The sequence below is a fragment of the Stegodyphus dumicola genome, chromosome 1 (genome assembly GCF_044657685.1).
Source record: "Stegodyphus dumicola isolate Sdum_Otavi_A_Nest chromosome 1, ASM4465768v1".
Taxonomy (NCBI): Eukaryota; Metazoa; Arthropoda; class Arachnida; order Araneae; family Eresidae; genus Stegodyphus; species Stegodyphus dumicola.
In genome coordinates, this window is record NC_140768.1 from 140066478 (window position 1) to 140092889 (window position 26412).

General features: G+C 31.3%; 1 protein-coding gene across 2 annotated transcripts; it reads left to right on the forward strand.

The window, feature by feature from the left end:
• Positions 1-2793: 2793 nt before the first annotated feature.
• On the forward strand, positions 2794-24475 carry LOC118204272 (uncharacterized). Of its 2 annotated transcripts, none has more exons than XR_004760761.2 (4): positions 2794-3944; positions 19482-19601; positions 21848-22193; positions 22609-22743. XR_004760761.2 is itself a non-coding variant. In XM_035376608.2 (4 exons), the coding sequence occupies exons 1-4, from the start codon at positions 2973-2975 to the stop codon at positions 24264-24266; spliced, it is 1326 nt and encodes a 441-aa protein (XP_035232499.1). In that variant the 5' UTR covers positions 2811-2972; the 3' UTR covers positions 24267-24475. The 2 variants fall into 2 exon arrangements, 1 of the variants encoding a protein (XP_035232499.1); XM_035376608.2 differs by lacking the exon at positions 21848-22193 and adding an exon at positions 24173-24475 and having other exon boundaries at positions 2811-3944; positions 22609-22748.
• Positions 24476-26412: the final 1937 nt, after the last annotated feature.

Sequence of the window (26412 nt, forward strand, 5' to 3'; positions counted from 1 at the left end):
AGAGACGTTCCAGCGTTTGTGCAATTTATTTCTCTGATAGTGAGTGGGAGGTCTATCTGCGTTACTATCCATGGGAACTTTGTGGGTGTTGCCTTATTATAGGCGCTAAGAATACTGTTATTGAGGACGTCTAATGCATTATCAATGTCCTGTGTAGTCCGTAGTTTCCTGTATGTTGCCTACGCGATACGATTTGCTTAAATACTCTTAACAAGTTCCGTTACTATGGCGGAGTTATTATGCGAATGTCCATGACGTGATCTGGTTCGCAGAAGTAATGTTGTGCGATACCTGACGATAGCATTTCTCGACTGAAAATAATCTTAACCCAAAGCTGTATGTATAGTATAGTAGCAGCTTTGGAGCTATTGAAGCAGCTTTGTCTTAAACTCCATGGGATCAACTCATAACCGGTGTAACTAAGGCTCCTATGATGTCTTCTCAATAGATGGCGTCACCATTAATTGCCAATCGATGACAACAAATCAGTATTAAAAATCTGAGATATCGCTATGAAATTAGGAACTTTTGTATACAAGGCACTTCAGTCAAAATTTTTATTTTAAAATACTCTCATTTTAAAACATTTCAGCTTTTTTCTTTTCTTTAAGACTAATAAAAAGCACATAACATTGTGGACACTTCACACTGCTCAAAAAGTACGCAACAGTAGATAATTGTAAATAAAACAAAAAGAGTCTGTGGGCTAGAATCGAATTTATGATATAGGTTTGTACTTAAAAGTGCGTTTTTCAGACGCAAAAGTTTTGGGAAGCATTCTGAAGGTGGCCCACGGAGTATAATGAACCCCACGGAGTTTATACTCCGTGGGGTGGCCCAAGAGCGATGCGTAGTGCAGCTAGAAAATTATGCTACATGCGCATTACGTCATGTGGGTGACAGTCTTTAGTTCTTGCCGTTTGTTTACTTTCGTTGCATCAACAGTTTGATTTGATTTGTGTTGTTAATTTGCTATTATACCTAGTCGGAAGTGGCAAACTGTGCTATAGCGTTGTGTCAGAATTATACACGCCAATACGTTTTTTGGCGGAAAACACTCTTTACAACCAGATAAAATAAACGACTATTTTTTTAATGAACTTATGTAGTTTTCATACATAACTGTGATGTAATTTTACATTTATTTTTCATTTTACTGTTATTTCACATTTAAAATTGAAAAATTTCTCATTTTAAGTAATTTTTTATCATAATCTTCATTTTGTGAATGAGGCTTACGTACATCATAGTGAGATATTTAAACTCAGTGTCATGTTTACCAGTACTGAGTACTTGAATGATTAGTTGATAAATTCGCTTATCCAACTTCATTCACATGTTTTGGTTACTTTTTTTACATCCCAAAGGTAATTCTATGAACTGAAGCAATGTCTGTGTTAAGTATTGCGAACTAAGTAAATTGATACATACTTCACCGTGAAGAAAGAACAATTTCTCGACCACACTATGATGCAAACATCGAATGAGTGAGTGACATATTTCCTTCAGTGTTATTTAACTGATGCATATGTCTAATGTAATTTAATTGATATAACTAAGTGAACTTACAAATGCTTGACCCTGAAGGAAAACAAATCTGTGTATTGTGCTAGAATACAAATAGCGAAAGATTAAGTAAGATATTCTCTTCAGTGTTATTTAATTGCTGCAAATGTTTTAATTTAGATTCCGTATAATTTGTTTCTAATTATAAGAGAAAGACAAATAATTAAATACTGAACACCATTTTGAGTATAACAAAAGAATTTTAGGAAACAACCTGATATAAATACATTAGTAATTAAAAATATTTAATTTGAATACAGGCTGAATTGAAATTAAGATGTAGGGCAAGTTTATTAGTTTTATTATTGTGCATTTACGTGTAAGAAATGTATTTTAATTATTCCGTTTTCAATGTATGGAGGGAAGAATAGGGCATGAAAATCGAAAATTATTTGCTATAGCAATTAAAAACGCCAGGATAAATGTTATATAGAAATCTTAGGAGTGTAAGGGATTATAAGAGTGCTTTTAGGTAATACTGAAAATATATGCACTTCTGCTGGCTGAAATCTGAAGTTAATCAGTATAAGTAAGTGGCTTTAAAAAGAATGTGATAAGTCTATTTAAAAGTATAAGGATGTGATATTAAGAAATTTGTAGAATTTTAGGGTAATTAAACATGAATTTGTTGATTTAAATCTTTTTATATATATTTTTGCTGTTTATGTAATTTAAACTGAAAATCAAGATCATATATTTCTGATGGAATGTCGGAGTTCATTTGTATTAAAAAAATGCATGAGCAATGAAAATAAATAGGGAAATACTTTTTGATTATGTTATTACAATGGTTTTAGCTGTTATGGCTTCATGTGTTCTATTCAAAAAGATTTATTTAATGCAGACAATACAACACAAAAATATTGAAAAATACCTTGTTTTACAACATTTATTTCCCTTAATTAACTTAAATATCGTTTTTCATTTTCTAATGCTTTCCTTTAAGGAAAGGATGTAATGTTTACAATTATTTTTAGCATTCATACGAATTCTGTGCATAAAATAAATATTTGCTTTAACAAAATGCTTAATCAGAAAGTATATACCCGGTATTTCCGGTATGTTATTATAACTGCCACATATAAAATGATCATTTTGCTTTAGTTTACATTTTTTCCATTAGCAAAATCATGTAGTATGTGTATTGTCACCCGGACGCCGTCACTACCAGCAACCAATGGCACGCTTTTTCCGTTCCTGACCTAACCTTTAATATTAAAGAACCTTGTAGCTAACCGTAACCAATATCTTCAAAAACATAACAACGTGACGCGATATAAACACTTCGGTGACATTTCAAGGATAAATTTTCAAATGACAGTCACGTTGTCACTGTGCTTTGGCGGTTTCCTAATGAATGCATTATTGTATTGATTAACTTAACAACGGTTTTTCTATGACCTATCATGGAACTTATAGATAAAGGATCTGTAAATTCACCAGTTTTTTGTGAATTATGCCGAGGAATTGGAACTAGTAGATGTGGACGGTGTCATACAGCATATTACTGTAGCCGCGAACATCAAGTAGCTCACTGGTCTGTTCATAAAATGATTTGCAAGAAAAATGTTCCTGTACAGCAGCAACCGGCTACAGTTTTAAATGCTTCTTGTAATAGTACTACACAGTTAAATAGTTTCTCCCCATATGGAAGTTGGTGCCAAAATAATTTACCATGTGAGAAAAATGAAGATATTGGTGCTATGATGGCTAATGCACCAGCTCCTACAGTGCCAAATGTTTTTGATTCCTCAACCTTCATAACAAATAATGAAAAATCCATGGATCTTCAAATTGATGAAATTTTTTCAACCCTAAATAGTGAGTTACTAAGCTCTGATAATGCTTTCTGGGATGATATAAGCACATGTAATGCTCAAGACATGTTTGACTTTGGAACAGACCTTATTAAAAACAGCATCGTTGAAGGAGCAGTCGATCCATTTCCAGAAAACCTTCAGACATCATCTTATTTGAATGTAATTGAGGACAGACAGTCATCAAGTGCTGAAGATACAAACATATTACATTCTGTTCCACTTAATGATATCTGCTCAAATGTAGTTCATGATTTAAATGCATATGGTATATGTGTCTTAGACAAGTTTATTGGTACAAAATTTGGAAATATGATATTGCAAGAAGTTAAAGATCTGTACTACAGAGGTATTTTTAGAAAAGGCGAACTTGTAAATCCTAATCCATATATGTCTAAGGAAAGTGTTAGAAGTGATGTCACAACTTGGGTTGATGGTTCAGAACCAGGTTGTGAGAACATTGGGAACTTAATGAGAAAGCTGGATGTGGTTGTGGCAACTTGCAACAAGATGCGAAATAATGGAATACTTTCAAAATATAAACTCCATCGCAGAACCAAGGCATGCTTTTTTTAACATTTTATTAGGTGGTAGGCATTTTAACATAATAAATCATTTGAAGGCTGGGAGGAGGTTAAAAGCTGGGAGTATTTGTGGTACATTTTTAGAAGATATGTACATCGTACACATGTGAGATAAACAGATTTCGTTAGGTTAAAAAGTATTACATATTAATGATGACATTGATTTAATTAATGAGTTGTTAAAATTTTATTGCTATAAAACAAATTTAATATTTTTTTTTCAATATATTTATAATCATGTTCTTTTCTATTACTTTGTATCAACATGACTCTTTTTAATGCATGTGTAAATCATATATATATTATTATAAGTAAGGTCATAAGAATATATCAATTTATTAACCATTGCCTTAAAAGAGCAGGCATTAAATACTCACTCTAAATCATTTAACTGATAGGGATGTGATAATTTGTTCCTAAACCTGAGAAGGCGGTATAAGTTGGATGACTATTCAGTTGAAACATTTGTATATAGTGTAATTACTCAGTTGTATATAGTGTAAAAAGCTAATTGCTTTCAGACTTATGCTGTTACTAAAAAAATGGGCCTATTCCCTAATCTTTAGTCTGTCAAATACCTCTTTGACAGTGAAAGTTCCTTTTTTCCTTTCTTAAATTCTTAATCGTTTCGACACAACAATTAGCCAGAAATTAATTAATTTCCATTCACTAGTATTTCCAAAAAAAAAAATTAACAGACGGTTTCACTCAAATAAGAACTCCACAGAATACATCCCTCAAGAATTCCGAGTCCCACCCGATACCATAAATTACTTCACCCGAGTCTTACCGACTGATATTATTCAAAGCCCCCCACTGCCGCTAAGAATTTTTTGGAAACACTACACTTCGGAGTCACACGTGAAGAGAACACTTTGCTGACTCCCCATTAGAAAGAATGTGAGTTAATTAATACTTTTTCTGGCCTTTATATCTTCATGTATATTCACTTTTCTAATTATATTTTTTATTTTTATATTATTTTTTATTTGTTTTTACAAAGTTTGCATTATTTATCTTATATTTTGTAATCTTCTACTGTTTATTTCAACTTTATACTTTGAATTCTATTTCATAATGACAATTTCCAATGTTTAATTTTTACAAATAGTATTGAACTCAAATGCATAAACACGAGGGGTCAGGGGACGGTTACTCGAGTTTTTTTGAAATTCACTGCAGAAATTGCTTTTCACTCAAAATTGAATTGGCTAAAATGCTTCACAGGAATAAGTTCTTTGAATATCAGCATTGCTTCATAATCCCTTCTATTCACAGAAATATTTGGCCTGACTTGAATTGCCGGTTTGGCTTAGCCTTAATGCTCGAGTAAAGACGAAACACCTTCGTATTTATTTATTAATTATCTACATACATACAGTTCATTGAACGGGAGTTGGTTTGTTCCCCTTGAAAAGTCAACTAATTTCCGATCAATGACAGTGATTACATGCATTTTATTTAATTCTTGCCTTTTACAATTGAAATTTTGTTCTTCATGATGATTTAATTCCAGTCCCCGTTAAAACATTATTCACATTTTACTTTCAAGTTACTTCAAAACATCTTTCAAAATATAACTTACTAGTATGGATTCACTCTTTTAAGATAATTCTACTTTAATTAAACTTAGGAGATAATGTAATCAATTAATCAATATTATTTAGTAAATAAACTATTATTAACTTACTTTGCAGCAATTGCGCATGTAGTAGTAACTTGTTTTCGCACTAAATGAATTTAAGATCATACAACATGTATATATATATATATATATATATATATATATATACTGGTCTCTGGAATGATAGGACATTTCAGAGATAGTAGTCAAATTTGCAAACCATTTAACTGATATTCAGAAATTTATCAACCAAGAATAAATAATGGAAACAGGAAATCATTAATTAAATGAACTAGTGAATCTTTAAATGAGCTACCTAATAAAAATAGAAATACTGAATTAAATGAAATAGCTAAGCATTAATGAAAATAGGAAATTATTAATTAAATATCAGATGGTCACAACATAACTTTTTTTTTTTTTGTGCAAACCCCTAGTGACTGTGCAGTTCAACTATTTGAAATGAAATTTGAGATACAAGGATTGCAAGGTATGCATGAATGTAATAAGAATATTATGAATAACAACACTCGAGTTATTCTTAATGGGTACCATGAACAAATTAAAAAATATTTTTAATACCAGCATTAACTTTTTTGCGTCGATGTGATTGATGCAATTAGGAAAAATGGCAGCATAAAAGTACTGATAAAGAGATATGGCAAGAAAAAGATGATAGCAAGCTGTATAAACTGTATGTATGTAGACAATTTTCATCATGGCATAAGTGTTGGAATGGATCACAAATACATATCACATAACCCAGGCAGCTACATATTTTGAGTGATTCATTTATATATCATCCAAATGATGTATTATAATCGATGGTTGCCACTTGAGTTGTCTATGATTATTATCTGTGGATGTGATTTTCTATACCTACATACAGATTGTAGCTATTGTGTAGCAAATTATGTGCATTCACATGCAACGTCTTTTATTCCCCCCCTTCATTTGTGATACTTATTCTTATTCTTTGCCAGTGCTCTTGTACTTTTTTAAGCTACAGGTACTATTCTAATACTATTTAAAGGTTTCTTCATTGTGCCAATGATATTACAGTTGGTGTTGATATTAGAAAATATTTTCCGCTCAAGTGTAGAATACTGTGCCCCTTCGATTATCAACAAATTTTGTTCAGTTTTGGCGATGAAATCCCATTTCTGGTTACCATGATAGTTTTAACTTTGTTTTAGCTGCCTGATTTTTTTTAAAGTAAAATCGATCGATGTGTACATGCATAAAATTAAGGCAGTGCAGAATGCCTAGTTTGAGTGCAGAATGCCTAGTTTTGCAATTCTCTGATGTTTTTTTAAGTGAAAATAGATTGATGTGTACATGGACACCGAATTTATACAATTCTTTCAATTCTTATTTTGGTTTTGTGTAGCGGCCATCTTGAAATTGTACATTCCTGGTGTCGATCTTAGCGTCAAAAAAGAATCGCTAAAATGACAATGGGTACCCAATTGTAAACTTTTACCATATTTTCCACTATAAATGTAATTGTTAAAGTTTGATAGTTGTTACTCATATCATTCTTGGGCAGGTATTTTAAAATCCTTATATCTCGAATTTCATTTTGATTCGTTGAACTATGTCGTGACTATTGCATGTAGTGTGTTATTTTATGGCTATCCTGTATGTAAAAACAAATTCATTAAAAATGAAGGTTAAAGTAGTCATTAGCACATTTGTTCATAAGAATAGCCTAAAAATTAGAGAAGACATAGAAATTTTGATTAGGCTAAGTAACATTACTGAACTTTCATTCACAGTACTAAATACATGTATGGTTATTTCAGAAGTGAAATAACTCAGTTCAGATTAAAGCACCGGGCAGAAATGAAGAGAGAAGGTTATTTAAAAGTTCCACCTAATGAAGTGAGCAGGTTATTCCCAGAAAGCTACAATACAGTCAAAAGTCGTTAATTTGGACACCCATAATCCAGAATATCTATAATCCGGACCTCAAAGTTACAAACTTTCTAAGCATGCGTCTGCGCGTAAGACCTTTATGGCTGCGAATATGCGTGTGCACAAAATACGTTTACAAATGCGCGTGTAATGTATAACGGACGGTATAAGCTAAGCTAAAATTATCTAATTCAGTTAATGTTGCAGATTGCGTTGTTCCTTAATCTTCGAATTCGATTCGGCTTATTATTTTTTGCAGACTGTTAGAGCAATTTTATAAAAGTAAGCTTGAACTTTCGATTATGTCAAATAGAATTTCTGATATATATTTACTAATATGTAAAGCGAAAGTATGTTTCGAAATTTATTAAACAAAAAGTGAAATTGCTGCAAAAAATGGATAAAGGCATATCCTTTGTTTATCTAAACTTTAACGTTTGTTTATCTAAACTTTGTTTATCTTTAATCCACAGTGCGCAATGAATTGGAAGTTGATCTGTCAGCACTATCCTTATCTTCAGGGCAGATGTTTTTATTTTATTTGGCTTATAATTCCTTACTAAATGTAGTATTTCATCTCAATGTACTCCGTCTTTGATATGATTTAAATTGGATTTCTCGTCATTATAATTCGCTCCTGATAGCGAAGAAAGTGACAGAGGTTATTGAAAACAAAAAAATTTTGATTGACAAATTAGTCGGTATTCCTGACACAGCAATTATAGGACTTGAACAGCGGAACTTTGTAACTGAACAAGAAATTATTTCTGTTTATAGAATTAAAGAGAATATACATTCTCGTTTTTTATCTGATAATACTATCAGATAATACTATCAGATAAAAAACGTTTATCTGATAATACTATCAGATAAAAAACCGAAGCAACTTAAACAGCTTACATTGAAAGAAATGTTTAATAAAGTAAACAAATAAATATGAAGCTTTTTTTTGTAAATTTTGATACCCTTTAGATCATAATTGTTTTTTATTTCGTAAATTACGGTTTCATATTTTTAATTTTATAATTTCTGCATGCCATTTTACCAGATTTAAACTGATGATCTATAATCCGGAATCGCCGAAGTCCCGACGAGTCCAGATTAATGACTTTTGACTGTACGAGACACTGTTTACGATAATACCTGTATGAATTTCCAATTACGGGACTTGTAACTGAACAAGAAATCATGTCTGTTTATAGAATTAAAGAGAAAGTATTATCACATAAAACGAAACAACTTGCATTGAAAGAAATGTTTAATAAAGTAAACAAATAAATATTAAGCTTTTTTTTTTGTAAATTTTGATACCCTTTAGATCATAATTGTTCTTTATTTCATAAATTACGGTTTCATATTTTTAATTTTATAATTTCTGCATGCCATCTTACCAGATTTAAACTGATGATCTATAATCCGGAAAAATCGATAATCCGGAATTGCCGAAGTCCCGACTAGTCCGGATTAACGACTTTTGACTGTATAACAAAGTAAATTAAGGTACAACTCTAATATACGCCCTAATTTCACCAAACGTGGCGATATGTGTTCTGCACTGGTTTTTGGCACGATTGCGTGTTCTATGGCAACCCTGTTGACGTTGAAAAATCTTTCGCTGGAGCTCGTTGTTTCGCCTCTGTGTCTGAGAAGATGGGAGTGAAAGATAAAATGGTAGTTGTTGAATTGAAGTTCGGCAAAAGGAAATATGATTATGGCTATCCTGTTGAGGGGTAGTGGGTATCTGGAACTGTGGAAAGAGGGTCTGGGAGATTATTTTTAATGGCAGTGCATGATAGAAGTAGGGATTTGTGATTTTATTTATTTGTGAACCATAGTATAAATTTTCTGGATAGTGTGTCTGGCTGTCATGTAAATACGATAGTGATTACGTGGCGGCATGTTAAAGGCGGTATGAAATTTATATTTCTGCTATTCGAAAATGCATTAATTCATGGTAAGTGCATTTTATTTTATCCTTGTTCTTATTTTGTAGAATGTTATGTTCATTGGTTCTTTAGTATGAATTTCTGTCGTTATTGTTGTTTTTTTAAATTGTTTGAAATTTATTTTAGTTTATTTTGTTGTTAGTGTCTAGACTGTACAATTCATAGATGTTTTTTAAAGTTGAAACAGAACGCTGTGTACATGGTATTATTTGAAATTTATTGTTGTTATGTTATTTTATTAAAGCGAGGAGTGCATACATCGTAGATTCCTTCCTTGCCTAAATTGTGCAATTCGTAGAATTTTTTTAAAGTTTAAACAGGATAATGTGTACATGGTATTCTTTGAAATTTATTGTTGTTATGTTAATTTATTAAAGCGAGGTCTGCGTAGTTTGTAGATTCGTTCGTTGCCTACATTGTGCAATTCGTAGATGTTTTTTTAAGTTAAAACATGTCGCTGTATACATGGATTCTTGTCAAATATTTTTGGTTAGAAACTTTACGTTTTTGCTATCTAAATTTTTTGTTTTTGTTTCGGATTTTTAGCTAAATTGTGTGTTCAAAATGTAGTTTTTGCATGTGCGAAAACCGCGTTTTTGGAGACATTTTAGGCTAAAAGTTCAAAATGTAGACAAAAAATTTAGATAGTAATATGGCAGCGTGAAGTTTCTCGCCAAAAATATTTGGCAAGAAATTTGGCGACTTGAGGGCGCATATCAGAGTAGTTCCTAAATTAATATAGTTCTTAGCACATGATTTTAGCCTTCAATATTAATTTCATAAAATATAGATATGAATGCTGAATCAAAAAGCCTTCTTTTAATATGTGTATAAATGTTATGGAATATTTTTATTAGTATAAATATTATGGAATGTTTTTATTAGTACAAATGTTATGGAATTTAAGGCTATTGACTTTGCAATGTCGTGAAGATCACAGAATTTTTACCACTTGCATTTTTACTGATTAAGGCACTACTCTTACGTACATCCTCGCTTGGCGAAAAATTTGTTGCCCATCCACGCAGCCATATTACTATCAAAATTTTGAACTTTAAGCCTAAAATGTCTGCAAAAACCACATTTTAAACACACAATTTAAGCCATGGAGGTAGGAAAGGGAGGAGGGGCCATTCCGCGCTAGAAGTGAAGCACTGCTTTGAAGCTTGGGTCACCAGACGGGGTGTTCTTTGTTTACATTCAGAAGCTCGCTTGACAAGATTCTGATAGTATTTTGACACACGACAGTTCCATAGAAATCGAAAAAGGGACATTCTCACATGAAAGAAACATTCATAGTGTGATGGATAATAGCAATTTGTATAGTTTACTGACATTTACGCAAAAATCACATCTTGGTTATTTTTCGATAACTAACAACAGCGAATTTGATTATGAATTTGTTTTATAAAATTCTAAGCTGTTGCACTACAAAAATATAGATTTTAAGAAAATTGCTAAAAGAGGTCTGCCAAAATTTATTTTCTAGAAGATTTGAAAAGTTTGAAACTTGATGGCTAAATGTAAATATAAAATTATTTATGTTAAAATATTTGTAAATGGGCACATAGGTCAGATTAAGTTTTTATTAAATAGAGTAACGCATGCAAAGGCTATCTGCCTAAAGAGAGAGATGCCATCGTGGAGGAATTTTGAAGAAAAACTGACCTTTGAGTGGGTATTAAAAATAATACTTATAATTTTCATTCAAATTATATTCATATATATTTTTTATGTAAAACTTTCGGGTGTATGCTAAATTAGTGTAAATTACTTACACGAAAAATATAGTGAATGTACAGAAATTAAAGATTTGCACATGCCGGAAATGATAAATAGGAAATATGCATAGGTATTTATGCATGTGCTTGCAAAAAGCATGTATCTGCCTTTGACAAAATACTTAAATATTCATTAAATTATTTATAAATGTATTTGAAATGAAGAATTTATTTACTTATAAACAACTGTGAAAGTACTGTGAAGAAATCTAATGATTAAATGTATCTAATTTATAATGTTTATAAATGTTATCTAAATATATAATAAACTTAATATTGAATTGTAAACATAAATTGAAATCCTGTTGACAAATACGTTATAAAACTATTTAAGCAAGAATTGTTCGTATTGGAAAGCAATCTGTTAAAAGGTATTGTAAAGCAAATGCTATGAGATGCGCACTTAAGAACGTAATAAAGAGTTTTGGAATATGTATTGTTGAAATGAAGGGTAAAAAAAAAAATCTGATAAGTATAATTAAAAGAATTATTCCCTTGACATTTTATAATAACTCAGTTACAAGTTTTAAATAATACTTAAAAAAAAAAAAAAAAAAAATTATTTTATTCCCTTTCAGAAATGGTCAGAGAAAGTCAAATACAGTCAAAAGTCGTTAATCCGGACTCGTCGGGACTTCGGCGATTCCGGATTACCGATTTTCCGGATTATAGATCATCAGTTTAAATCTCGTAAGATGGCATGCACAAATTCTAAAATTAAAAATATGAAACCGTAATTTATGAAATAAAGAACAATTATGATCTAAAGGGTATCAAAATTTACAAAAAAAGAAGCTTAATATTTATTTGTTTACTTTATTAAACATTTCTTTCAATGTAAGTTGTGTCGTTTTATGTGATAATACTTTCTCTTTAATTCTATAAACAGGCATGATTTCTTGTTCAGTTACAAGTCCCGTAATTGCTGTGCCGAGAATACCGACTAACTTGTCAATCGAAATTTTTTCGTTTTCACTAACCTCTCTGTCACCTTCTTCATGTCTTTATCCATTTTTTGCAGCAATTTCACTTTTTGTTTGACTGACATCGAGACATACTTTCGTTTTGTAGATCCTTTGGGAGCTCCAGAATCGGAAATTGACACAATCGAAAGTTTAAGTTTACTTTTATAAAATTGCTCTTACAGTCTACAAAAAATAATAAGCCGCATCCAATTCGAAGATTAAGGAACAACGCAGTCATCAACATTAACTAAAATAGATAATTATATAATTTTAGCTTGCACCGTCTGTTATACATTAAACGCACACGCGAAAATGTATTCTGCACACGCATGTGCGCGTGCACGTAAAGGTCTTACACGCACGCGTAAACGCCTATGCGCATGTGTCAACGCGGCGCATGCGCAGAAAGTTAGTATTTCGCTAATTCCTAATAATTCTCTAATTTAAAATGAACTGAATAGAGCATTAATTATAAATTGACTTATGTTTTTCGATTTAAAAGAAGCCAAAAAATCATGTCATATTTAAGAAAGTATTTTAGGAAGAAGCTCTATAAATAGAAAAGAAATAATGCATAATTTTAATATTAATAATACAATAAACTTTGATCTTAATTTTTGTACCTTAACCGAATAAAATCGAATTACCTTATTTTTTTTTTTTCTAATGTAATTAACAAAAACTTGTGAAAATATTTCATTCAAATTAAACCATTCTGAGAAAACTGTCCTGTGAAAAGTATAGCATTTAATTCCGTTAAGAATGAAATGTTGTTTAAAAATATGTTGTTTTCACATACTTAGGACTCTGAAGTGTTGTAGAAAAAGAAAATATATACATTTATATGTATATTTACGACGTAATTACAAAATATTTACATCTGAACGCGTCAAATCCCATAGAACTCCATGGTAAATGACCCAATGTTTTGGTCACCACGTAGGGATCGCCGGTGCTTCAGAGCGGGGTACGGGAGAAACTTGTTTAGGGCGACTCCATCTTACTTCCTACCTCCATGATTTAAGCTAAAATTCCGAAACAAAAATAAAAAATTTAAGTAGCAAAAACGTTTCTAACCAAAAATATTTGAATATAAAGTTTCTAACCAAAAATATTTCACAAGAATCCATGTACAGAGAGATCTGTTTTAACTTAAAAAACATCGCAGACTTGCACAATCTATGCAGTGAAGGTATCTACGAACTATACACACCTCGCTTAAATAAATTAACATAATAACAATAAATTTGAAACAATATTATGTACACAGCATTCTGTTTAAACTTTAAAAAAAATCTAAAAATTGCACAATCTAGGCATTGCGCACTAATCAACAAAATAAACTAAAAAATAAATTATAAGCAATTCAAAAAACAACAATAATGGCAGAAATTCATACTAAAAAAACAATGAACATAACATTCTACAAAATAAGAACAACAATAAAATAAAATGCACTTACCGTGAATGAATGCTTCTTCAAACAGAAATATCAATTTCAAACATCACCAAAACAATTTCACCACAAATTTGTTGAAAAGATCTTCTCCCGTTTCAGAACAGCCATGGAAAATCATATAAACCACCAAATAAAACTAAAAATCGCATTTCCGATTATAAGTAGGCAACGTAGCTTTAACATGCCGCCACGTAATCTGTATAGTATTTATATAACAGCTAGACTCACTATCCGCAAAATTGATACAGTACAAAGTCTGTAATCCGGACTCGTCGGGACTTCGGCGATTCCAGATTATAGATCATCAATTTAAATCTGGAAAGATGACATGCAGAAATTATACAATTAAAAATATGAAACCGTAATTTATGAAATAAAGAGCAATTATGATCTAAAGCATATCAAATTTAAAAAAAAAAGCTTAATATTTTTTTGTTTACTTTATTAAACATTTCTTTCAATGTAAGTTGTTTAAGCTGTTTCGATTTTTGTGCTAATATTTTCTCTTTAATTCTCTCTTCTATAAACAGTATCTCTTCTCTTTACGCGCATGTGTAGCGGATGCGTGCATTACGCATGTGCATAAAGTTTGTAGCTTTGAGGTCCGGATTATAGATCATTCCGGATTATGGACATCCGGATTAAAGATTTTGTACTGTACTATCTTTCACAAATAAATTTTTAAAACCTTCTTCTCCTAAATCCTTGTAGAATTTCTAGCCACCCGAAAAAATAGTTGTACCAGGCATGCAACTAAAATTTTGCCAACACATCTTTCATTGTATCATAAACCATTTCAAACCACCCACCATTTGAACCAACCAGCAACTAAAACCACTACAGTTAAATTCATGTTCCCACGTAAAAAGGGTTGCCATAAAAATGAACATCGCCCCCAAAACCATCGCAGAACATGCAATCACACCAAAAACCAGCGCAAAACACATATCGCCATATTTGGACACCTGAGGGCGTATATAAAAGTAGTATTCTGATTAATATTCTTCAGTAGTTTGACAGCCCACAATGTGCTTTGGTCTTCTTAGAATTTCATTCCAGGGTGTTCTGTTGTTGAATTTGTCTTCCGGTTAATGACCTTTATGTTAGACAATTCCCTTTCCAGACAGTTTAGGCATCTGAGTTTCACTCTTCCTCTTGGTAGTTCTATTTTTGGGCATTCTGATTATGTGATCTGCCCATTTTAATCTTTGGGTGCTGATAAAAATTTATGTCTGGATACCCATATATTCTGTAGATTTCTGTATTGGTTCATCTTCTTCAAATGCCATCTATCTGAATAATTTCAACAATGCTTCTAGAAATCTTTTTCTCAAAGACTGCAAGTATTTCATCCTTTTAAGCCAGAGCCCAATTTCCAGTTCTGTATGTCAAAACAGGTCTAATTAAACATTTTTAAACTGTCAGCTTAGTTGTTCCTATGATAAAGTTCGATCTCCAATACTTCTGTAAAGCAAAGAAACATCGATTAGCAACGGTTACTTTGTTACAAATTTAATTACAGGGCTAAGATATGTGAAACACTCAACAACTTCAAACTTATATCTATCAGTTTCTAAGAAAGAATGATTAAATTTGGATTTCCTGCATGTCACGTATTTAGCTTTTGTTTGGTTGATGCATTTATCTCTTTCAGCATCCAGTGAGGGAAATGGCTATTTGAGTGCTTCAGAAGTTCTAGTAGTGATGTCAGTATCGTCCGAAAATGCAAGCATTTTTATTGATTTGTTAAAAATACCTCTCCTACTATTTATTTTTGAATCATTAATAATTTTTTGAAGAGCTAAATTAAAGAAGAGACAAGCCAAAGCATTGCTCCATCTTAAACCATTTGTAAGAAGAATTAGTTCTGAAACATTATTCTATATCTCTACTCTTAGTTTGGTCCATGTTAAGGTAATGGTAACAAATTTAACAAGCTTTTCAAGGATATTAAATTCCCTCATGGAATTGGGCCCACCAGCGGCCGAGTGGTAAAGACGCTGAACACTGGTAGTTCAGTTTGAGGTTCAAATCCCGCGAACGGGGTGGCTGCATGGGTGTTATTGTGTTTTTTCCCATGTATAACGTGTATACGAGCCAGTTTCCCTTAGAAAGTCCTCCACGAAGGCATCCCTTCCCTTAGGCAGATAGCCCTCGTGTGCTTTGCCATGACTCAACACACCACACCATCCCACGAACGCACAAGGTCAACGGTTTCGCAACAGCAAAAAGTATCCGATTGGCGACAGTCTTCTTCTCCCCCCTGCAACGAAAAGCGCATGTGGTCTTACAAATAGACATAATAAAACGAAGATTCCGACCGCATTATTGTGGTTTTCCCCATGTATAACGTGTATACGAGCCAGTTTCCCTTAGAAAGTCCTCTACAAAGGCATCCCTCCCTTTAGGCACATAGTCCTCGTGTGCTTTGCCATGATTGAATAATTCAACCCTCATGGAATCATTAGGTATTTTCCTATTAACATTTGTTTATCAGCAGAGCCTCCTTTACGGAAGCCATTTCATAGTCATCAATTATATTATCTATAAAAATTACTAATCTGTAAAAAAGAGTACAGTAGAAAGTCTGTAATTGTCCGTACTCGTTGTGACTTCGGTGATTCCGAATTAGGGTTTTTTCGGATTATAGATCATCAATTTAAATCTGGTAAAATGGCATGCAGAAATTATACAATTAAAAATATGAAACTGTAATTTATGAAGTAAAGAACAATTATGATCTAAAGGGTATCAAATTTTACAAAAAAAGCTTAAAGCTGAACAAATTTCTTTCACGGTGCCATATTACTATCTAAATTTTTTGTCTACATTTTGAACTTTAAGCCTAAAATGTCTCCAAAAATGCAGTTTTCGCACATGCAAAAATCGCGTTTTGAACACACAATTTAAGCTAAAAATCCGAAACAAAAACAAAAAATTTAGATAGCAAAAACGTAAAGTTTCTAACCAAAAATATTTGACAATAATCGATGCACACAGCGATATGTTTTAACTTAAAAAAATCTACAAATTGCACAATCTAGGCAGCAAAGGAATCTACGAACTATGCACACCTCGCTTAAATAAATTAACATAACAATAAATTTCAAAGAATACCATATACACAGCATTCTGTTTAAACTTAAAAAAAATCTACGAATTGCACAATCTAGGCATTGTGCACAAATCAACAAATAATTCAAAAAACAACAATAACAACAGAAATTCATAGTAAAAAAACAATGAACATAACATTCTACAAAATAAAGTGCACTTACCATAATAAACGCTTCTTTAGACAGCAGAACATAGCTTTAACATGTTGCCATGTAATCTCTATGGTATTTATATGACAGTCAGACTCGCTATCCACAAAATTCATACTATGGTTCACAGATAATCGTTCAAAAGGATTTAGGATTTTACTTTGCGCACAATCTAAAATACGTGACTGAAATCTTGCCACCACGTCTCTCATTGCAACATAGGCCATTTCAAAACACGCATGACACAATTCAATGAGCAAGAGTAAATTTCAACATCAAAAGGGTAGCCATACAAACAACATCATGCCCAAAACCATAGTACAACACGCAATCGTGCCAAAAACCAGCGCAGAACACATATCACCACATTTGGTGATCTTAGGTCGTGTATAAGAGTAGAGCCCATTTTATTTTCTGTAACAAGCTCACTTTCTATACCAAACCAATACTGATTAATATATCTAAAAAATAAATAAATAAATAAAAATTAAACTTGATAAAATAAAATACTTATTTTAATGAAATATTTCATGCTGAAAAAAGAAAAATAATTAAATTTATATTCCTTTCTTTAGCATTATTTTAGTGTAATTTTTAACTTGAGGTTTTCTATTTTGTGAAGATTGTGACTTAACATCATACAAGATAATTTTCAGTAATTATGAATAATTATTATATTGTGATATTTTCTATAATATATTCAAAATTCAGTTTTTATATATACAATAAGTTTTATAATGTATTTAAAGCAGATTTTTAAGTGCCAGTAATAAAATTGTAAGGTCTCAAATTATTTAATATGCAAATTTCTATTCTAAAATCCAGTACTTGCATGCTGTTGCAACCAGTTTATTAGAAGTTGCCAAATTTTCAGAATGTAATGAACTTTGGCAACCATGTGCATAATGATTTTTCTGGCAATCATGCTTATAACAATATTTTAAACAAGCAAGATCTCCATTTTTGCATATGCTCTTTTTGTTGTATTCCAGCAGCTTTTATAAACAAATCGTGATATTTTATGCCTTAAATTTTAAAATATGCACTTGTGGAATTTGCCAGCAATGGAAAAAACTGCAGTAAAATTTCTTCAGGGACACTGAATTTGGATACAAAATCTCTAATGGGAACAATGAGGAGAAGAAGCATTTGGTAGATAGCCAGTGTTACTGGAGATAATGCAATGCCATACCTCTGATTTTTTTTTATTTTTTATGTGAAAACAGATCATTGTATAATTAAGATACAATAATACGCAGGACAAGTATTAATTTAGAAGTCAAACAACAAAAATCAGCATTATATTTTCAAATTTTCACAGGACTAGTTTTGATGGTTTTACCAAACCATCATCCTCAGCTGCAAAAAGTGCTGGTGCCATCTGTTGATGAAATGAGAACTAAAACATGATTTTCTGAAAGGCTGAAGGCAAAGATGGATTGAAATTAGGGTCATTAACTTGAACAGAAATATTTTTTTGAATGTGAAATGCCTCTAGAAAATCCAATTCACCAATGGAAGATGTTTTTTTGAATAATTTTATCTGCAGAAAAATTGAAAGTGTGATTTTCGGAACAACAATGCTGGGCAACAGAAGACTTCTGTGTTTCCTTTTTTCTAACATATGCCTTATGTTTCCTTAATGTGAAATTTTAAGGCTCTCTTAGTTTGACAAATGTAAATTAAACCACACTGGCAAGGAATCCTGTAAATACCCCATTAATTCATGTCCGGAATGCGGTCCTTCAGTATGGAACTCGGAATTTTATTGATGGGAGAATAAATGACCCGAAAGTTAAATTTCTGTAAAATAGGTGCACTGCAGTTTTATAGCTAATTGATGGAAAGAAGGGAATGACAACAGAATTCTTATAATCTCCTAAAACAAGAGCATGCCTTTTGGAGATGAGAATTTTTTAACTGCTTGATTAATAATGTTGGGTGAAAACTTAACTCCTGTCCAGTCTTTCTTATCTTATCTAATCTAATCACTATGTCTTATCTCGTTCATTTGCGCTTTTTGCAGCTGAGGATGATGGTTCGTTAAAACCATCGAAACTAGTCCTGTGAAAATTTGAAAATATAATGCTGATTTTTGTTGTTAGACTTCTAAATTAATAGATCGTTGTATACTTAGGGAGAAGAATAGAGAAAAAGAATTACATAAATATTTGGGGGAAAATGAATTTTATTTCTTAAAAATTAAAATCTGTGTTTTAAATTGCTAAAGTATGTTTCCTTTTCATATACTGATAATATTTGCCAACTTACAATAAATATCGATAGTTTGATCATCTTTTTTAAAAAAAAGTCGTGAAAACCTCCAACTTGCTGCTGGTAAGTAACATTTATATTTTCATTTGTAAAAAATCACCAAACTGCACCAAAATGGTTGTGTTAGTACCTAAAGTCCTTGATTTTTCAATGTTTATACAAAGCTATACTAAAAAAAATATTCTTTGACTTAAAGATTCATATATTTATGTATTAATTAGATGTGGTGATTAGCTAAGTAACTCATTAACTATAAATGCTGAAAATTTCTTCTCTTTACAGGCTATGATAGCCTGCTATCCTGGTGATGGTACTTATTATAAGAAACACATTGACAACCCTCATAAAGATGGCAGATGCATAACTTGCATTTATTATTTAAATAAAAACTGGGATGTAAAGGTATGTCTATTTTTATATCACATTAAATTCTTTCTTAAATGCCCTTTTGTTTTTGTTAATATATTATTATAGGGACAGACTTTAAGGGATTAAATGCAGTATTATGATGATCATTTTAAAATTCTGAATTCATCAGGTAGGATAAAACAAGGCTGAATTAAGACTTCAAGAAACCCTAAGCACTTAAAAGATTTTGATTCCCCTCCATACATTTTATAATACTAATACTTTTACCCCTTTCTTTTCTTATGATCTTGGTTTAACAGCACATATGTTCCATGGTAAAAGCAGCAATGGAAAATTTCTGCGGTGCTATTGTTTCTTGGTCTTTAAGTACCTTTTTACATTGCCCTCTTTTCTTGATGCCCTAATAAGCATGTGTCTATTTTGCTTAATGATTAGTACAGCCCTGAGATCAAATTTCAGAAATGCAAGTTACAGTAAGAGGTAATAAGTGCTATTTAAAAGCTTAAATACTTTCAGTGGATGATAAATAAATAATAATACTTAAATTTAACAAATGCTAAGTTTATAGACACCTTTGCAAAAGCTATACCAGAATAAAATATTTAAAATACATTATTTAAATAAGAAATAATCTTAATATCATATCCTGTGAAAAGAGAATTGGGCAATGATTGATTATAGGACGAATGACTGGTTACAGAATGCTGTAATCAAAATTAATCAGAAGTTCAAAATCATTCAAACATGTGATAATTTGGTCTCTCAAAGTTCATTTTACCAGCGAAATATAAACCACAAAATGATAAAAATGATTTAATTCCAGTCTTGAGTGAATGGATGTTTCTAATATTGTAAGGATACTTCATTATCAGAATGTACAATAAAAGTCCGAGATTCAGAATTATCAGATCAGGACTTTGGTGATTTCGGAAATCTCCAGGTTTTAGATTATTAGTTTAAATCTGGTAAGATGATGTTTTGACATTTGGGCTTTATGTATTGTTTTTAGGTCAGAAAAAAAAAAAAAAAAAATGCTATATTCCCACAGAGTAGGTACAGCCGATGTCAAAATTTAGGGGCAGCAAAAATTTTAGAATTCAGAGCACTGCAGCAACAATTAGTGGTAGAATTAAGGGCAGCAAAATTTTTAGAAATTTAGGGAGGTTCAGAGCACCAGAATTTAAGATCCATAAAGATCTCAGCACTGGCTGGCAAAATGTATAGCCCAAGCCTTGTTGTTCCCCTGTAATCACTCAAATGCCAAAAGCATGATCCTGACTGAATACATTGTTATTGGCCATTGTAAAACTCCAGAGCCAGCAGGTGTTTAAAAGTGATATGCAGGAATTGCCGTTAGTTCGGAGGAAAATCATATTTATATAGCACACCTGCTTCCTTTTGTTCTATTCTCCATTCCTTGACTTTGTAAAGAAAGGGGAATTTTTTCATTGCTTTATTTTATTTATTTACTTTCTGGCTTGTGAAAGTCATCCGGAGGTTTGGATATTGAATGTCTGAATTTCAGACTTAGTATTAGACACACTTTTATTGATGCTTTTATACAAGTCAGCCTTTATTCTCCATGGCACACCTTTATAAAGGTGCACTAGATTAAAAGTGTCTGCAACCTTTATGAAGATAAATTTTTAACTTGAAGGGGGGAGCAACATTCATAAAAGTGCCAGTGCGATCCTGTGTATTATAATAACTAGAAGAAGCTGAATTCTGGTCTAAAACCAAGGATATAAACTCTTGCATAAGGTGGGGTGTCAGGTGCAATATTGATGTTATATAATTCTAAGTATAGTGCACCTGGGACAACATGACTGATGAGATTAGCCATTCTTGAGAAATGGCTAAGCAAGATTCTGGCCATTTTGAGCAAAAATAAAAATGCCTTTATGATAGTAGAATTCTAATAAAGTATGGATATTGTAACATGGGGATGCTGCAAATCTGCACGGCTAAAAGTTCTTTCCAGAACTGCGTGGTAGAAAAATAAGACCTTTGGTTTGTGTTACTTAAGAACCACTTAGTCAAAACTGAAACAGAATTTAGGCAAAAAAGCTTCATATGCTTGCCCTAAATTAAATTAGTTAACTTTATTTTGAATTAGAGAGATATTTTTTGAAAGAATATGCATATGTATCATTACAGATTTGTTAACAAATACTGTAGTTACTCGTGTGTTTTACCCTTTTCATATTTTTCGTCCCAGTATTTTAACACAAGATTTTGAAAATTTTTTTAATATTCATGTAATTTTCCACTTCCTCAAGGTGTTCAGAAAGCAAGCTCCTTAAATTTTGCAATAGATTGATCCACATAGTAGTTGTCTTATTAATGACTTGCTTATGGATTTTGGGTACATGGGCTGCAACTGATGAAACAAGAGCTAAAAAAAGCAGTGTTATCTAATGCTGTTGGTGATTCTGAAGATCACTGTATGTGGGAAGAAGCCTGAATGGTGATGATGAGACAACTTTCACACTCTAGCAGATGACACAGACAGAAGTTCCAGCAGCAGTGGATGATTTGAGGTGTACGAAGTAGCAGTGGACTACAATAATAGTGAGTGAGATTCAAGAAAGAGGCAGGGAAATAGAAATGAAGATATTTTATTAGGTATTGTAATGTTAATGTGACTGTGTATTCCTATTTGAAATTAAGTTTCTTTTAAATAAGTACTCCCTATTGTTTATGGATATTTTGCATTTGCTATGGTCTTACTCTAACTGTATCCTTCAGATTAAATTATTTTCATAATTTTTGTATCATAAAATTAGTAAAAACAGGGCAGAAAATACACAAGTACTGTAATTTATTTAAACTAGTAAAAATTAATTACAGATTTAATGAATAATGATATTGTTTTAAAATAGTTGATTACCTGTATTTGATTTTTGCCTCAGAAAACAGACTTTTATTTATCACATGCATCATACAATATTTTACAGGCTTTATTGAAAATTTATCTACATCATTAATAAAATAAAAATACACATCATATTCTAAATCTAATCTATGCATTTCTTTGTAGCAACATGGTGGTTTGCTTAGAATGTTCCCAGCAGCCCATGATTCTCAGGTGGCCAATATTGAACCAATATTTGATCGAATGCTTTTCTTTTGGTCAGATAAAAGGAATCCTCATGAAGTGTTACCGTCTTTTGCCACAAGGTAGTTTTTCTGAAACTTTTAACTTAAGCAAAATAATTAATTACCTTTAATCCTCAGAGTAGAATGATTGCTTTTATATAGTAATGAAATTTATTGTCTTTTTGTTGTTTCTTATTTTCTTTAATGATCTAAATATCTTCATAATGAATAGGAGTTTATGGAAATGAAGAGTAAAATAAGTAATTATACAATCTAGCTGATAACTGCTATGTAAGTTTTTCATAAGCAAATCCAAAAAGCCATGTTCCTCAGAGGTCAATAGAATCAATTTCTGTATCTTTAATGGTCTTTACGTTGTACCTTTGGGGCTGTAACTATGCAACAAAATTTAGCAGATATTTAGGAATATATCTCAGAATAATAAACACTGGTTACTGCATGATTCTTGCAGAATTAGTTTTCAAACAATCTTTATATGAAGATAATCCTAAAATAGCTTGAAGTATGGAATTACCGATACATTTGGTAAATAATAATAAAATTTGTTAACATAGCCACAAGTTGTAGAAACAGACCTTATATGGCACTGCTAAACTGCTAAAGAAGGTAAAAATACATACCTTTTAATTAATTTTTTGTGACAGTTTATATTAAAAACATCCCCCCCCCAACTGATACATTCACTTGAGGACAAGACAATATAGTCCTTGAAAAATTTCCTCAATAAACTGAAAACTGGTGCTCTCTCTGGTCTTATAGTTTTCTCTCGTCCATCGGAGAAATTTCTAGCAGTTTCGATTTCTCGAAATTGTCGGAAGGCATACATGGTTACAGTTACACAGAAATAAGACCCAAATGTTGCCGAGCTTGGCAGCTTCTTACCAAAAATGAGTTGCGATAACCATCGCTAGCTTGGCACGTCATTTACCTAAGTGTTAAATGCACTTATTCCTCTACCCCTAATTTTATAGTGATGCTCTGTATTCTGAGGTTTTTCATACCACTTATACAAGAGATACTACAATTTATGTATAATTTCCTTGATTACCTTTGATGGTAAATTTTTTAATTATTCTCTCAAGAAGTCATTTAGACAAGAAAATGCAGGGAAATTTAATACCAACTTAAATGTGGAAAGAAATAATAATAATAATAATAAAATAATAAAAAATTGGTGATAATAAGTACAGTAATTTCAGCTGCTAAATATGTAATAATTGCTGTGACTAGTATCTTAAATTAATTGCCAAGTAATTTATGTTTTAATGATTTTTAAAGAGTACTGTATATGTTTAGTATTACTAAAATGCTGCCAATTATTCCATAAATAATCAAATTATCACAGAAATTGTAAAATTTCATATTTTTTACATTTTTATCCATTAATAATTTTTTCTATCTAATATGAAATCCCTGTTTTATATTTTGTTGGATGAATTATTTTAATATAACTGAGTTAATAACATAAATATGCTTTTTTAAAGGTTTGCTATAACGGTTTGGTACTTCGATGCAGATGAACGAGATAGAGCTTTAGCAATGTCAAGAAGTAGAGCAAGGACAAATTTTATGAACTAGATACTTGTTACTATTATAAATGTATTTCCTCAAATTATAATTTGCAGAATGTTATTACTGCAATATGTGTGTAACAATGTTAAAATTTCTATATATTTTATATAACTGATATTTATTGCATTTTTTATATACCACAGACAAAAATATAAGCTTTTATGTTACTCAGTGTGTAATAAATTTTGTTGGAATAAAGTACTTTCGTCTCAAAATGGCATTTTATAAAATTCATGGACATTTGAAATACCAAAGCATATTTTGTGATATTGTGCCTATTTTATATTTTACTAGCAGTATACCTATTTTTTATACAGAAGAAAAAAAGAAAAGTATTTCCATATAAAATACAAAGCACTAGAAAAGTCTACAAAGGAGAGACTGGAAAAAGCAATGCAGTACAAAGTCCAAAATCCGGATCGCCAGCAACCTTTTTCTTTTTTTAGAAACTACTAATATGTAGGCTTTGCACTTGCATTTTTTTATATTTCCATATAAAACACCTCCATATTAAAGAAAGAATAACTTATTATTACACCTACTGAATAATTTATATATGATGCCTGGAGAATCCTACTGTTTATTTATTTATTATTATTATTGCTTTCATCACAGCATGATTATCAATACACGCCAGCTTGAGAAATGACTCGTATAGCAATGTCTAAAAAATTTTTTTTTAATATTAATAACTGAGTACCAATTTAGGAAGGTGTTTGGTAGCAGAATTTGCAATTAATATGCTATGTGATGTGTCCTAGAGCCAATAGTTTAATTTAGCTTATTAAAGCCTATCTTTCTGTGAATAAATGGTAGCAGAAATTAGACTATCTAATTATCAGTATTTCAGACCTGCAGTGGGTGCAAAATGTTCAGCAATGGCCATGGAAAAACCTGAAATATATGTGGGATATTCATTCCAGACTGGGATAAAGACTTGTGTGGGAAATAAGCGTAAGTATAATAAATAAATAAACTAATACAATTAGGCTAACTATAAAAGCAAGACAAAATTTAGTGAAACATGTCTTTAGTTGCTAGTCTCCTGATACATTGCCAATAGTGCTAGTTAAACTTTATGATGATAGCCACAAATTTATAGATATCGCAAACAAAAAGCAAAATTGTTCAATGAATTAAATAATAAATGAAGATGATAAAAGAAGTTTTTCACTGCAATGATAATGTCTCAATCGACTAACAGATGACAAAACCTGTAGTATGCTTCTAAATAAAAAAAATATCGCTATCAATAGTGAAGACATTCGATCCTACATTTATTTAATTATGACAAAGTACTTGAATGTCTAAGGGTAGGTATGCCTTCGTGGTGGACTTTCTATGGGAAACCTGCTTATATACTCGTTACACATGGGGAAAACCATGAAACGTCTATGCAGCCAGTCCGTTTACTGGGATTCGAACCCCAGACAGAACTATCAGTGTTCAGTGACTTTACCACTTGGCTATCATTAGTGAATAAAGTAACAAGCTATTGAGAATGAAAAAACATTTTGATTTACAATTTAATAGGAATTCAACACATGAAAATTATAGGACTTGAACAATGGAACTTTGTAACTGAATAAGAAATGATGCCTATTTATAGAATTAAAGTATAAGCATAAAAAATGAAGCAACATACATTGAAGGAAATGTTTAATAAAGCAAACAAATAAGTATTGAGAATTTTTTTAATAAATTTTGATTCCCTTAAGGTCATAAATCACTATTTTAGATTTTTAACTTCATAATTTTTACATGTTATCTTACTAGCTTTAAACTGATAATCTAACATTCCATAATTGCTGAAGTACCAAGAAATCTGGATCTCTGACTTCGTACTGTAAATAGATATAAAAAAACATTTTATCTCTACTGTTTTAGATTTCTGCAGTAAAACAAAAGAAACAGAAGCAAGAAGTAAAAAAAAAAAATTAGTAATGAAAATGTTCTTGGTCATATGCTACAAAAAATAATACATGGAATTGCTAAGAATGATAAATTTGAAATCAAAACTGTCAAATAAAAACTAAGAGCAATAAATATAATTATTTTTATATGCATAATTTCTGCATCGTGACTTCCTTCTATGAAATTTTGTTAGTGAATGTTCTGAAAGTGTCCCTAGTATAATTCTTATAATTGTTCC